The sequence below is a fragment of the Neomonachus schauinslandi genome, chromosome 8, assembly GCF_002201575.2.
Source record: "Neomonachus schauinslandi chromosome 8, ASM220157v2, whole genome shotgun sequence".
NCBI lineage: Eukaryota > Metazoa > Chordata > Mammalia > Carnivora > Phocidae > Neomonachus > Neomonachus schauinslandi.
In genome coordinates this window covers 55,216,806-55,232,679 of record NC_058410.1, presented here as the reverse complement: position 1 = coordinate 55,232,679, position 15,874 = coordinate 55,216,806, and the positions used below count along the sequence as shown (strand labels likewise).

The 15,874-nt window shown below is 45.0% G+C and overlaps 1 protein-coding gene across 2 annotated transcripts in view; it reads right to left on the bottom strand.

Moving 5' to 3' along the window:
• Positions 1–88: 88 nt before the first annotated feature.
• LOC110583178 (prolyl endopeptidase) overlaps positions 89–15,874 on the bottom strand; it is a 180,045-nt gene continuing 164,259 nt past the window's right edge. The window contains exons 11-15 of one of the 2 annotated variants that reach the window (XM_044917365.1): positions 12,660–12,796; positions 9,906–10,000; positions 7,016–7,147; positions 3,501–3,657; positions 89–835 (exon numbers count right to left, since the gene is read on the bottom strand). In XM_044917365.1, coding sequence (XP_044773300.1) covers positions 541–835; positions 3,501–3,657; positions 7,016–7,147; positions 9,906–10,000; positions 12,660–12,796 — 816 coding nt within the window. In that variant the 3' untranslated portion in view covers positions 89–540. The remainder of the gene's footprint in view (positions 836–3,500; positions 3,658–7,015; positions 7,148–9,905; positions 10,001–12,659; positions 12,797–15,874) is intronic. The other variant, XM_021693230.2, reaches the window with a different exon arrangement.

Genomic DNA, 15,874 nt, shown 5'->3' with positions numbered 1-15,874 from the left:
TGTGTGGAAAGGTGAACTGCTTGTCCCAATAGAAAAGTGACACGATCCGGAGTGAGTGCCCCTCAACACAAAGGAACCAGAACTAAAGCCTCCCATTCTTAAATAACATTTATTATTGTTGCAAAGAAGTCTTTTTCATGAGAACAGTTCTCACATTTAAAGCTATATCGGTTATGGTTATAGAAGCAGATTTCATTGAGTGCTCTAGATGAAGTATGCCCGACTACGACTCTGAATTCAGCAATCTAATATTCACAATGTGTTGGCTGCCACTTAGCTATTGATCCAAACATGCCTTTTAATTTTTTTTTTTTTTTTAAAACATGTGCCTGCACAGGGTGGAAAAAGAAACGCCAAGGGCTTGCTAAAAAGGAGAAGCCTAAAAAAGATAAAATTCCCGCAGCAGTTCTGTTCAACTGCAGTCTGAGTGCAGGAGTAGTGTCCGTGGGGGGAGCATTATGCCCAGTGGTTTCTCCGTGTGAACGGTGGGAAAGCCCTTGAGGTTTTCTGCGGCTGTCAGGAGGGAGAGGGAGAGTCCGTTTACTGGATCCAGTCGATGTTCAAGCACCGCGCTATGAACGCAAACATATCTGAGACCTCTTCTATCACTTTGGCCGTGGGCTTCCCGGCCCCGTGGCCGGCCTTGGTGTCCACGTGGATAAGCAGGGGGTTGCTTTGCTTCCGGCTCCGGCCCACGACATACTGAAGGGTGGCGATGAACTTCAGGGAGTGGAGTGGGACCACGCGGTCATCGTGGTCGGCGGTGAGGAGAAGCATGGACGGATACTGGATGTCGTCTGCCTCCGGGAGCTTCACGTTGTGCAATGGAGAGTATCTGAAAGGAAAGGCAGTGTGGTTTGTCCACGAGGCTGCTCAAGGAGCACTGGCGGGCACAGTAACCCACGTAGTTTACCAGCCTAACTTCACTAGCCATGACTGCGGCTGACTAGTCCCCGCGTGACCATCGCAGTCCCTGCGTGCATCGCCGTGGAGGTCAAACTGGCCAGGGCTACTGCAGAGTGGGGAGCTGTGTCACTTCTGTGGCTCCCACTTTGGAAGACTGGGTAAAGAAGAAATTCCTAGGGCTGCTGAGATGACCCTAACTATGTGTGCACGCTTACGGTCCGGAATAGTTCTGTATTCTTTAGACTGACTTTCTCACTACTACAAAGTGGACTGACTTTAAGCCACTGATTGTGAGTATAATAGGAACCAGCCTTTCTTTTGTTGAAAAACTTGAAATTCAAAGTGTATGGCAGCTTTTTACCCCTTTACCATCTATAAACCGTTTACTGCAGGCTCAGCGTGGCAGTCTTAGGAAGAACCCGGGTCCTGTCTGGGCCTCCTGCTGGCTCTCACGGTCCGGCAGAAAGAAACAGCCTTTGGCTGATGGGGACAAAGTTAGTGGAGGGGCAGAGGAAGCGCCTTCTGAAGTACAACTTTTCAGGTAAGGGAACAAGAGGGTTTTAAGAATAAAAGTATAGTCGAATTAAACAGTAACTGATAGTAGTTAAGTGAGTGAAATCTCTGGACTTTTTTTCTTTGCATTTTACTCAATAATATGGACGTCCTGTTTCTCAGCGTTCACTATTACTGAATATAATTGGCTATTTTAGGAGACTTCTTTTTTGGAGGGTAAATAGTCAAAAACAGTAAAATTTCTGCTCAGTTAACCAAGTCAAGACTGAAAAGTTCTGGAGTTTAGCCTCCCAACAGATAAGGTGGGGGCGGCAATGGATCGGTTTTCTGATCTTATTTCAGAGTGTTGTTCTTGGATCAACCCCAGCCCTCCAAATAAAGGTTAGTTCTTGGGGAAAAAAACTCTGAGAGGTTCTGTAGAAAATTTATCCAACTATTCCCAAATGTGGAAGTCCAGCTCCTTCATGGGGGGGGACACGCTGCCAGGTTTGAGCAGCTCTCGGTAAGGCCCTCTCTGGCTCGAGTGTGTAGGGCTGAGCTCTCTGCTGCTCTGGGAGCAGCAGTATGAGGAGAATACAGCCCCGTGAGAGCTAGGTTGGAAAAGTAAAGATACTTTTCTTTTTTTTCCCAAATTAATTTTAGAAGTATTAGGTTGAATATTTTGAATATTGAATATTTTGTTGCCTTTGATACACAATTCGGTCAGTATTTTTGAGTTTAGATGGGACTCCCTAAGTGTGTATTTTCTTTACATTAATTTGAACTATAGCTTCTTTATTTAGCTTTTACTGGGATTTGTCAACGAGGTTATTGCAATGATAAAACTTTGGTCATTTTAGCTGAGGAGCTAAAACCATAAAAAGCACATAAAATGAAACAAAAAAGCTTGACTGGAGAAATTACTGTATTGAAATGTGGAGTCGACTGAGAAGACTGGGACAGGGGACACAGGCAGTTCCTAAGTGCTGATGTTGATCCCCAACCCCCTATGCGTGGGAAGCAAAGACAATGAAGAGCCAGAAAAGAATGTAGCTTGCGGTCTTGAGAGTCTAAATGTCTGTCATTTTCTCATTGGTCTTGCCAAAGCGGTTGAAGGATAGGAATGCAGTTGTACAATATTTTAATAATGTGATTTGCAGTTTCAAACATATATGGTTACACTGAGAGAACAAAACAAGTTTAATGTACCTGCATATATCCCTCTTTATTTCCTTCTTAAAATCCCATACATAGATGTTAAGTATAATGACACCTTTTTCTATTAGTTTTTGATTGCTATGGTAACAACCTACCACAAGTTTGGCAGCTTTTAAAACAACACAGATTTCTTATCTCACAGTTCTGTCAGCCAGAAGTCTGGGTTGGCTCAACCGGGTTCTCTGCTCTGGGTCTCAGGGCTGAAATCAAGGTGTTGGCTGGCTGGGCTCTTATCGGGAAATTCTGGGAAAAAAATCTATTTCCAGACTCATTCAGGCTGTTGGCAGAACTCAGTTCCTGTGTGATTATAGGACTGAGGTCTCCCTTTTTTTGATGACCACTGGCTGGAGGCTGGTCTCAGGTTCTAGAGGCCCCTTCCTCCATCTTCAAAGCCAGCAATGGCAGATCCAGTCCTTCTCAGGCTTCTAATCTGACCTCCCTTTCTGCTGCATTCCCTGCCTCCAGCCTGAGAAAGTGCTCAGCCTTTTAAGGCTTTGTCATTAGACTGGGTCCACTTCAGTAATCTAGGATTATCTCCTTATTTTAAGGTCCACTGATGAGTAACCTTAATTTAATCTGCAAAGTCCCTTCACAGCGGCACTCAGATTAGTGTCTGATTTGAAGAGACCAGGGGACGGGAATCTGGGGGTGGGAGGATGACTTTAGAATTCTGCCTGTCACATCTTTGTCGTTTGTTGTTTTTGTAAAGACCAGATCAAAACAAGGAAGACAAAGAGGAATTTCCATCACTTCCACTCCTTTTGCAGTAAATGATATGCACACAGGAGACACTGAGTCAAACACTTATCCTTTTGACTGCGTTCAGTATTATATCAGATTGTTAGCAACATGTACCATATGTATCGATAGGAATCCAGACTTACTTGATAAGCCATTCGAAGTGTTGTTTGCTGTCTGAGCACCCGTAATCGGTGGTCCAGGCATGGCCGATGGTGTATTTATGGAACTTCAGCATGTCCATTACTCCCACTTGGGCAATAACACAACCAAAGAGGTCCGGGCGCTGATTTGCACAAGCAGCTGAAAACCAGGACAGAAAGAACGGAAAAGGAGGGCGGTTTGTCTTTAAACATCTAAATAAACAAGGACAGATCAGCACTTTTTCCTGGAGCACAGGAAGAAACCATCATAAACCACCTGCCTAATGGCCACAAGCTTTTCTCCCTGCTTCCGGTATATCTGAGGGGTAGGATGTTCTCACCGGTTATAGAGATTCATTCCCTGAAGTGAATCTCAATGGGGGAGTTATTCAGAAAAACTCAAGGATTTTCTGGAAAACTTGTGTCCACTGCTCTCATTCCTTTTTTTTTTTTTTCCCCACAAGGAAAACTTGTTCAGAATCTCAAAAGTAACCTGTGACATTGTGACATGATAAGAAATAATATATAGTTATTGTCCCCAGTTCCTGGCACAGAACTCCTAAACCCCTTGGAATTTCCTGAGTGACACAGGCGAGAAGCATGTCTTTTAGAACTCATGGCTGGCCCCTTTCAACCATACCTGAGTTTATGCTAAAGAGGTGACACCTGGTGGGCTCCTAGGGGGCTACACGATGGGGGCTGTCGCCACACAGGAGCCAACCCCGTGGTTAGAGGGGTGGGACTCTCAGCCCCGCCCCTGACCTTGGGGGAGGGGAGAGGGGCTGAAAATTAAGTTAATAATGGCTAATGACTTTCTTTATCATGCCTGCCTAATAGAACCTCCATAAAAACCCCTAAGCAGTGGAGTTCAGAGAGCTTCCAGGCTGGTGAACACTGAAGTGCTGGGAAGGTGGCCTTCCCAGAGAGGACATGCCCATTCTGCAAGCCCCCCCTCGACCACACACCATACTCTCCTCGGGTCTGGGAGCTGTTCTCACAAATGACCAAAGCCGAGCAGGCGGAGCATGGGAACCCGACAGACAGCAAACAACACTTCGAATGGCGTATCAAGTAAGTCTGAACCCGAATGGGAAGCCAGTCAGTCAGAAGTACGAGGGGCCCGGGCCTTGGAACCAGTCTTGGGAGACTGAGCCTGTTCCACGCGGGGTCTGTGCTCACTCTGGGCACTGTCCAAACTGAAGCGCAGGACCGCCCGCGCGTGTGGGAGAGCTGGCTGGTGTGAAGGAAAAGACCCCATACACTTGCTGTCGGAAGTGTCGTGAGCAGAAAGTGTTCACACAGCCCAAGGCAGGCCTGAAAGCGAGCACAGGCTCTAACCAATACTGGTGCACGTTCTTGTCCTGGTTTAAAACTACTTGTCTTCGTACACTGACGTTACATAAATGTATTCTTTTGTTTTGATGACTCAACAATATTTACTGAATATCCTGCCACGTGCCTGGCACTGGAGTCAGATCAGTGAGTGTTCCAGTGGGAAAGTTAAGTGCACGAGTGATTACAGTGTGGGAACCACCACCGCGGGGGAGCCCAACCCGGGGTAAGGAGTTAGGGAGGCTGTGGGAGGAAGTCACATCAAAGCTGGCATGACAAACAAACAGTGAGTCAAGGGAATCTGGACTTCTCCCGCTTCTGGCAAAAAACCTAGTTCTGGTTTGGGTGCTTATTCCTAATACCAGATCCTGAGTCCTACCCTGGGAGACCCTGATGCTCTCAGATATTAAAGGGGCAGGAATCTGTCCTTTTAAATTAGCCTTCAACACCCTGAGAAGGGAAATCCATTTCTGCAAGTTCCTCAAGGAACCAGGTTTGCCAACAGATGTAAACCAATAAACTGAAAATATAAAGGAATTACTGGATGAAACCGTGAATTACTGAACAACTCTCCCACTATTGGAATCAGATGGCATTTTCAATATCCTTTCCCATTAAATCTTAGATTTATTTGCCCTTCGTGCTTCTCTTTTACAGTTTGCATATGATCCACATGCAGATTCAGAACAAACCCAGAATCTGACCCCTTCTAGCAGCTTCCATCACACGCTCCAGGGCCAAGCCACCACCGTGTCTCACGGGGACGGAGGCCTCCTACCTGGCCGCCTGCTTTCCTGCTCTTGCCTCCCCTAACACCATAACACGATCAGTGCAAGATCGATCCCATTAAAAAGTAAGTCAAATTATGACACTCCCCCAAAGGCTTCTCATTCACCCAGACTAAACTAGCCTGGCTCTGAGGTCCTGCCTGGTTTCACCTCCTGCCACCTCTCCCGACACTCTCCCTCGCTCACTATGCCCAGCAACAGCCGTGGGCCTCTACTCTGTTGCTAGAACACTCTGAGCCCTTGCTGGCCTCAGGGCCTTTGGTGTGTATTGTCTGCCGCCTCCGACTAGAACGAAAGCTCCATGGGGGCAGAGGTGCTGTCTGTTTTGTTTGAAACCTATCACTGCCCTTTCTAAATTTAAATTATTTTGGACATATATATTTTACCTACATGGGAATTTTTTTTTCCCAAGACTATTGGGGTAAAGAGTAAGAACAGGTATTCAGCTTTTGCAATGACTCTGTGTATTTCAAGGATAAGGAAACTGAGTGAATGTGCGGCTCCCCTGAGCCTGCTTCGAAAACAGTGGATTTTCACTTGTGTTTTAAGTTGAGCCTATATTTGTACAACAGTCCCTCATATACTGACATTGGATGTAGGACCCAGCAAGCAAAGCCACCATAAATGTTCATTACAAGGTAAAATGTCATTACCAAAAATTAGGAAAACTACTTAGAGGCCATAGCACTTGCAGGTTAAAGGAACAGAATCTAAAAGCACAGTATTAGGTTCCAGCCCCAGCATCACCACTTTCCAGCTGTGTGACACCAGGCAAGCTGCTCAACCTCTCCGTGCCCCTGGGTCCTCGGTAAAATGGGAATGCTACCAGTTCCTGGGCCTCAGGCTGCGTGCGTGACAAATGAGAGTGTGCATGTGAAGGGCTCAGCGCCCAGCACACAAGGTGCTCAACAAGTGTGAATTAATACCATGAATGATTTCCTGACTATTCTGCTGTGCATCGGTCTGTGTGCTACCTCATTTTCTTTCACTACTCCTCTCTCTGCACCCACAGCATAGGTATTCAACAAATGTTTAGTGGTGATCACATCTTACAAGTAACACAATCACAGGGGTTATCAGGCTCAATCCTGTGCTGGCTGAATCCTAGAAAGGGACTAGTGGATCTAGTTTGTGGGGCGGGGGGTCCCACCCAGTGTGCAGCCCAGAAGAGCTCGGGGCATGCAGGGGAGAAGCTTCTCAGGCTATCGTGAATCAAGCCTGTGTACAGTGGGTTCAGCTGGGTCTTTATGTGTCTTTTGTCAGATGCCCTGATACAAATGGGTTTTGCTTTCTTTGCTCCCATCCATGAGCCAAAGTCAGTCAAGAGCTGTCTCCGGGCAGTGTATCTGAAAACCCCAAGAGTGTTAACTAGTAAGTACAATAGAATCCAGTTCTCACCCACTAAGAGGCCTCCGTTTGAACCTCCATTAATAGTCAGCCTCTTGGGAGATGTGTAACCTTCCTTGATAAGATACTCTGCCGCATGCTGAAAGTCATCAAAGCAGTTTTGTTTGTTTGCCAAGATACCACCTGCAATGTACCAAAGATGGTTAAGAAACAAAACATTAAAACACACACACACACAAGTTTAACCTAAAGGGAATTCAAACGATAGGGCAGAGTTTCAACTATGGATCACTTACACACAGTGGGCGAACACCACATTTAGAAAAATGCCTCAACTGCAATTTTGTTACACATTATGGAAATCCATCAACACCACAATCACTAATCCATACGGTAGATGTGTATATTTCTAAATACAACGGCAGTGCCCCATAGGGAAGAGATGATCTGTTAGGTCAGAGAACCATGAGGACAAAAGTACGACAACAGGTAACCAAAAAGAACCTAGATATTAGAGAGGCTGAACTTAACCTTGAGCTGTGCTCAAGCCTTTCTGTGCTCTGAGTAGCAAGCAACGACCCCCTCTCGGGGACAGGACGGCTGTGTGCCCACAGGGGCGCTTCTCCACCCTCCTCTTGGCCGGAGCTGGAAACGGTCATGCTGAGAAATAAGCTCTTCGGTTCCGCCCTTCTTTAGGGAATGTAAGCAGGAGTGAGGTGGGGAGGTGGTGGTGTGCAGAGCAGCCTGTTAGAGTTGCTCAATTCTTGAATGAAGATCTCAGACCTCTCCCCAGAGAATCTGGATTTTCTCATCCAGAAGTCATCCAGTGTATAAAACCACACAAAGAAATTATGTAAAGAGAGGAACATTTGTAAGGTCTTGGAATATCTGAAAGTAAAGGCCAAAAGTCAAAGATGGGCCCTCAACGGAAGAGATGTCTTAAGTAACTGCCTATGAGATGAACCAAAAGCAGGCAGGTCTAATTAGATATTTGAGATTAACCACTTCTGCAGAAATTCAATTAAAGACGAAGCTGTGCTACTGAAGCAATTTTTTCATATGAAAAGAAATGTTGTTAAAATCTTAATAAGAAATTATCGGTGAATTAGAATAGCCAGAATTACTTAGTTTCCAGGAATAATATCATTTTGGGTATAGGACTCTATTTTTTAAAGAGCATTAAGTTTTAAACTCAATAAACCGAATGGAATTTAGATCTATCAATGTTTAGTATACTAGGGTCTAACTGGAAAAATCCATTTCTGGCCCTTTGACTGCCTAAATTTGGAGAAAGTTTATGAATCAGTCTAAGTACAGACAGTCTACTTTTAGACTCATTCAAGCTCCAAACTCCCCCTCCCCCACCCAGGGCTTTTGGACAATTAAGTTGGTTCATTAATACAGAGATGCGAGAGTACTGGTGTCTATCACTGCACGGTGCACCTGATGACCACGGGGTTCTGGAGAAGAACCTGGGTTCTCTAGGAGCAGGCCACAGGACCAGGAGTCCATGCAGGGGTGTGTGTACGCCAACGGTTTAGTCAGTGACGTGTGTCGGGGGTCCAGACTTGGCACACGGATGGGGAACATATATATGTAGAGATTTTCTTATTTTTCTTTGATCAGTCATCTCTTAATATCACAGTATGATTTTAGTGTAATTAAACTCTGATATCAGGTCAGGGTCAAAATTATGCAATGACAATTTTGGGGATGACACTCGGGAGCAGTTGCCCTAATGATGGCAGGCAGGCCAGGAGCCCATGTGTTAATGAGAAATGCTCACTCTTGCTAAGATGCTCATAGTATGTTGTCTGATGTCAGACTCTAGGGTGCTTGCTGGATGTTCAGGGGGTCAGGCCTGGCCTTTCCTACATCTTGTCATCTAACAGGTACTTACGAAAAATCTCTACAGATCTACCCTCATCTTTGCAGACTGGATTTGGTGCAGAAAACCACAGCCTCTGGCCTCAGGTTTAGGCACAGGTGGATATATGCAGGTCTGCTGCTCCTACCGTGGGAGAAGACCTCCTTTTGCCTGATGCTGCTGACCAACACCAAGGCCTGGTGGCTACCTTTGTTCTAGTAGGCCTTCTTATAAATGATGGCTGATGATGAGAGTGGGGAGCAGCCTGAGGCCGGTGGGAGTGAACGTGCATTCCCACATCCTCCTCTGGCTATTGGTAAGTCTAAGAATTCCAGACACACAAAAGTCTGGGGGAAAGGATGTGCTCCATATGGAAAGAAAAGGAAGAAATAAGGCTTTAAAAAAATTTCGACGAAGCCTGGGGAATGAAGCTTAGTATCGAAGCAATATCCTCAATGAAGTAGAATACATGCTTCAGGAGCCCGGAGAACAGAGACTGAATCATTAAAACCAGAAAAGAAAAACGAGTGAGCTCCTGAGTCTAAAACCTGCTCACGACAGAGTCACAGCCGTAATGCTAGGAGGTTGCTACTTCTTAGCAACATCGGGAAAATCAGAGAAAACAAGCAAAAGGATGCTCACTCTGGGAACAGGAAAGCTCTATTTGAGATGGCTCTTTTTAAGAGAAAATGACCTGGTTGGAGATGGCCATATAATGCTAACCAAACAGCCTGGTCTTGACTCAAAAGAGATCCAATAAATGCCAAAAAGTGCCCCGCAGACCCACTTCTGACAGTGATAAGATAAAAATGTACCCTGTGCATTGCTAAAAAAACCAATTCTGATTATGCTTTATAGGGAATGCTTCTGAGAAGTGTGTACTTCATTAAAATAAACAGATTACAAAGGAAAACAGAATGTGACAAAACGGAGCTGTTTTTAGAGGGGCAGTGGTGCCTGCAACGTGCTTGGACAGATCCTTATTTTTCGCTTGTCTGCTCCTAATCCCGTCGGCTCGCTCAAGCACAGCTCTGGCTATGCTGTGTTTGTGTTTCCGCAGAGAAAGTACCTCACCTTTATGCCACGTCTCTCCGTACTCGCCACCTCCTCGGATGTTGGCCACCGCAAGGACACCGCCCATGTGTCTCACAAAGATGAGCCTGGACACGCTGAGAAACAGTTCAAATAATTAACCTTCCATGGACCACCTGGTACAGACCACGCTGTCTCTCTCCAGCCAAAAAAATGTATCCCCGAAGACACTCCACAGGTAACATTACTGAAATAGGAGCCCGGTAGTTTTATACTATTTGATTACAAATGTGCAAAATATAAAAGTTCTGATTAATGTTTAACTGCAAAGTTCATACATTCTCATGTGCATTCAGTAGATCTCATTTTTCTATACTGGTCAATATTTTACTACAGGAAGTGGGAATACACAATTCAGGATGCAAACAGAGAAAGAACCCGAAGCTCTCATTTCATGCTGAATCCATCTTTTAAACAATTACGTTGGCAAACTGAGTATCTCCAGCCATGTGACACAGCCCTGGTGTGAATGGCTCTGGGCTTGCAGGAATCCCCAGTGGTGGTCCCTGCTCTACTGTTTCTAGTCTCTCTCTCCTCACTGTTCAAGTTGGAATAGAGAAAGTGGTTTCTGAAATTGAGATTTTAAAGAGGTGTTCCAGTTTTATAGACATTTAGATGCTAAACTAGTTAACATAAGGTGTGAGAGGGGTTGAGAAGACCAAGGACACAGTCCAGAAAGGAAGCATGGAGGGCTCAGGGCTGGAGAAAGTTTTCTAGAAATAAGTAGAAGAAACTATAGCACAAAGCTCTTAAGTAAGTCCTTTGGGAAATCTGGATTTTGTTTTCTCTTCTTCTTTCTAGTCTGACCCTGACAGTGCTAAATGATATCCATTATTTCTAATAGCTAAAATTAATTCTTCCTTGATAAGTGTTTATGAAAATATTATCATTCTCCCTTTTAGTAGCTGGGTAAACGCAGGCTTCTGTAACCTGGGGCTCTAGATGGCCTGAGTGCTAATTTCTTGGGTCTTGAGGACTCAGAGAAAAGGGGAGTTGGGGGAGGTGATCATACCACACAACTGGATTGACCCAACAGATTTTCAATCACCTGGTCTTCTCATCAACATTGTTCATGCACCCCTGATGGTCTCTACGGAAGCTCCCAGCATATCTGCTGGGTTCTGGGATAAAAATGGTGCAGGGACCCTTCCTTACTCATCTCTCAAGTCCCAGTGGAGCAGGATTAATAACTACTTGTACAAATGAACAAAGACCAGCAGTTTTAGCTATAGATCTGCTCGAGAATCAGGGTTGTCTCCATGCAAGACCCACTGCAGGGACTAAGGAAAGTGGGGCTCAGGATGCGAGTCTCTTAACTTATTCACTGAATGAAACACATGCTCATGGGCCCTACACTCAGGCATCACCATGACTTGAAACTGAAGCTTGAATTTCATCACTTTGAGTGATAAAGAAGGGTGAACAATGACACATTTTATTTTTTTGTTTTAAGGATTAGGTCAGTCTAATGAACCAACAGGTACTGGTTTGCATTCTTAGACTAATCATCACAAAGAATAAATATGGCATATGGTTTAACCACAAAGACACGGGCATACGAATGAGAGAGCACATCTGACTGCCCGGGAAACTGGCACGAGGTGGGCAGCCCATCTGTGGCTCAGGCCCTGCCCTGAATAATGGTTGGTGTGGAGAAAACACTGCAGAACGCAGAGTGGCACTGTCATTGTATGGTGAATGAAGAACCACCCCTGCTCCACTCTTTTAACTGGTTTCCCTTCAATGTATTCATATGATGATTTTACAAGTTCATCAGCTCCTCACTAACAAAAGGATAAAATCCAACTCTTTTACCAGATGTCCAAGGCAGTTCACAATTTGGCTGTAAGCTACTGCGAGGCAGGGACCATGTTTCGTACCTCATCAAATCCTAAACACTGAACCATCAAAGGCTCAAAACAAAGCAACAGTTTTCTTGTCTTCATATTTGGGGCAGCCAGTTGATCTACCCTGAATTTATGTCCTGGGGGTCACAAGTCCATAAATTTCTTCCTGAATAGGATCAGATTTCATATGAGGCTCTATTTAGAAGTTGGCTCATGGCTGGTCTTGCTGGTAGAGACTCCTTGTTTTTACTAAAAATGCTCAACACAAATTCCATTTTATACTGTGAATGGGATATTAAATCCAAGTTTGCAAATAACAGAAGATACTTATTCAAATAACAGCAAATGTGGCAATGCAAATTTTTCCCTCCCTGAACCATACTTATTGGGAAATAATCACATAACAGTTTAAAATGGATGAAGTAATACATAGCAGATACAGAAATTATACTTGTGGCTGAATATTAAGATGGTCCATTTTAAGACTCTGTGCTGCTGAAAAATATAATCAGTAGCTAAGAAATCATTCCCTCTGAAGAGAATACTGAGGGCAGTGGCGGGACAGCAAATGACAAACTGTGTGGGGATGACTACCTTCCGTCCAAACCTCAGCTGACACTCCCTGTCTGTAGCCTGGCAGCTCCAGCCTCAGCGTCTAGCTCTCAAACAGCCTATTCACTGAAGACACAAGATTAGCTTGTGCTCCTGAAATTCCTGACCAAAAGGGCATGTACTTAACACACAATCCTGCCCCTCCACAAAAAACAAGTGAGAAATATACAGTTACATACATTTGAAACAATGAGTTAGTGGACTCGTCTCTGGTTTCTTCCCACCGTAGGGGGAGGATCGCATCCACGCTGAAGTTCCCGGAGCGTTCCATGCTTACCTGTAGTTGGGCGTGATGGATATGTTGAAGCCACCGTAGCCGTATAAGAAAGCAGGATGAGAGCCATCCAATTTTATGCCCTTTTTATGCACAATGAACATTGGAATCTTTGTGCCATCCTTGCTGGGGTAGAAAATCTAGAACAAAAGAAAGCAGAATAGATTTAGTATCACTTAGTTAACGCTTGCTTGCTTTTAAATGGGAGAAACGTGCAGGTAGTCAATTGTCTCTTCAAGATGTAGAGCAGCACAATGGAGAGCCAGTCCCCCTGATGTATCCGATGTGAAGCATCTTTCAGTTTTAAGGAGACTTTGTGGAGCAGAGAAGTGTCGGAAAGTAGGGAGACCTGAATTTGAATTCTTATTCCACAATTAGCTAATTAGGTTACCTTGGGTGACCCATTTATCATCCTTTGGCCTCAGTTCTTCATCCCCAAATGGGGCCATTGTGCCCACCACACGCAACACAGAAGAGAACAGGCCGTCAGTTCTTTGCTCCTTGTCACCCTCCCAGGACCAGAAAAGTCAGATCGGCCATCCTACCAAACAATTCAATCTAGGAAGACTCTTTTCTAGGAAACAAATTTCATATTCAACTTCCTCTCTATTCATTAAGATACTCAACTCTTCATTTTTCTGTGTTCAGCTATTATTAAGTAAATGTTAACAACTACAAATGTATTAGGTGAGAGAACAGAAGAACAACAATAAGGAAAGCCTATTATTCCTATTAAAGACATTTTCTCCAGCATTTTTTTTTTTTAAGTAGGCTCCGCACCCAGCATGGAGCCCAACGTGGGGCCTGAACTCACGACCCTGAGGTCAAGATCCGAGCTGAGACCAACAGTCAGATGCCCAACTGACTGAGCCACCCAGGCACCCCGTTCTTCAGCATTTTTTAATTAAGGCTCATCACACTCTGGGCAACCTTGGGCAAGTTCGATCAACATTTCTATATCCATTACTTCTTGGATAAAAGGAGTAAGAGAAAAAGAATAAGAAAGAGAACACTGAATGCTAATCAAGTGATGAGCCCACCAAAAGCATATAATGGTTTCGTCCAGAGAGAAAATCTGTAAATAGTTTTCTCTTTGGGCAAACATGGTGTCTTTACCCCAAATGATACCTGGAAAGTGTTCCCGCTCAGAAATGTCTTGCTGACCTCCCATGTTACACTCAAGGACATAAGTCTTTGCACTTAGTGCGGTTTGGAGCCATATTCTATCCAAAGCTTTTGACGGTAGCAGTTCTACTGTAGAGAGTTGCCACAAAGTCCTTGGCAATCAACGGGGGGTGGGGAGGCAGGGGTGCAGATGTAGCGAAAAGCACTACAAGATGAAATAAATGCCTGCAAGGTTGGTAGTTATCGGAAACCTGCCAAAAAATAATAGCAAAAAAAGCAATGGTTTCTGACTTTGGAGAGATCCTGAGAGAGATGTAAATTTGAGAGTTCAGGAATCATGGAGAATACTCCTCAGGATTCAAAACTGTCAGAAGGGACACACACTTTTATTGAAAGTTGTCAGTGGCTGCCAGTTAGCAGCATCTAACAGAGTGTAACTGTGTGGGTGGTACGAGTAAATGCAGAGTGAGAGGAACAAGTTCCAAGTCACTGGTTCGGGCTAAGGAGTTCAAATACAGGGCCTTCAACTCAGACGTGGGGAGAATTTGGAGCACTCCAACCACAGAAGGAGCAGGGGAACAAATGGTCTCACACAATTCTACCTTAAACGAATCCTCTGTTCAAAAATTGCATTCCCTCCAGCTTACACCTGTCCTCAAACCCCTGGCCCGGCACCTCATCTCTCTCCAGTCCAGCTCACCCACCCACAACACCCTCCTCTGCTCCCTGCTCTCCGCCCAGCCAGTGGGGCTGAGGCACCTCTAGTCTCCACTCAGCTGGCTCTCCTTCTGTCCCCAAAGGGCTCCAGCTTGGTGCCCTGTGACAATGTGGCTCCTCTGGTCCCACTTTTCTGGCTGCCACCTAGAGATCTCCAGCGCCTGTGGGTCAGTGTGCGAGTCCCCCTCCCCCAGCTGGCTCCAGGACAGCGGAATCCTTTTAGAATACCAGCAGAAGCCCCAAGTCCCCTTCACGCCCGTAGATGCAAAAATATATGCAAGCTGAAGTTGGTGTGGTTCAGATGTTAAAATAACACCACTCTGAATGCTGTCCAAAAGTGAAAGGGCACTGTGAAGAGGATTACAATAAAATCCACTTCAAGAAAACTCCTTACAAGAAGGCTATTTCAGACTTGAAATGAATATACACACCATGTGAACACCCGTGTATGCAGAGTTTGTCACATCTCTGTACACACACACACACACAGGAGTGCTCTAGGCCGTTTCTATTTATGGCAGGGCAATTGATAATAAACCTTAACCCGACTCTTCAATAAAAGGGCAAATTGAATCCTGAGTCTTTTCATAACCATGGAAGGAATCCATGTGAACATTTTAGAAATAGTCATTACAAACAGCCCAGCCATTTTCCATCACGCACTGTCTCCTTCTTTGACTTAACTGAAACTGCTTTCCTCTTGAAGCCACTTCCTTCAAAGCTTTTCTTTAAGAGGCTTTGGGGTGTCTTTCCCACTGCTCTGGATTTGTTTGGTTAGGAAGAAAAGCTAGCAAACTCCTTATTTCCATTTGCTTCCCAAACCCGGCCAAACCAAACAGCTCCCCTTCAGAATCTCACTAGTGGTTCTTGAAACTCATTGGCTGGGCCTAAGCATCTGTGTCGAACATGTTACAAATACAGTTTCCCAGACTCCATTCCCAGAAGTTCCAATTCAACAGGGTGGAGTGCTCAAAGCTGCGATGTAGCAAGTCTCCTACCTACTCTGGTGCAGGTGGACCGGGGCTCCAAAACTAGTCACACAGTCTGCTTTTATCACTCCCTGTATCCTTGTCAGTTGTATCGACTAAAACCAGGTGTCTTCCCACAATCCTTAATAATTCAATATGGGACTCTCTTGTTCTCCCCCTGGTTCTCATGCGATTTTCTTCAGTGACTTTAACAATGGAATTGATGACCTGTTCAGCATCCTGTCCTTACAGACGCCTGAATGCCTCATTGTCCAATCTGAGCTTCCACACCACCCTATCCACTTGTTCATTCGAATGTTTGCTGGGTGTCCATCACATGCCAGGCGCTGGAGAATCCCTTCCCGCGTGGGACATAGGGTGTACGGAGATAAGCCAGCAGGCACTACG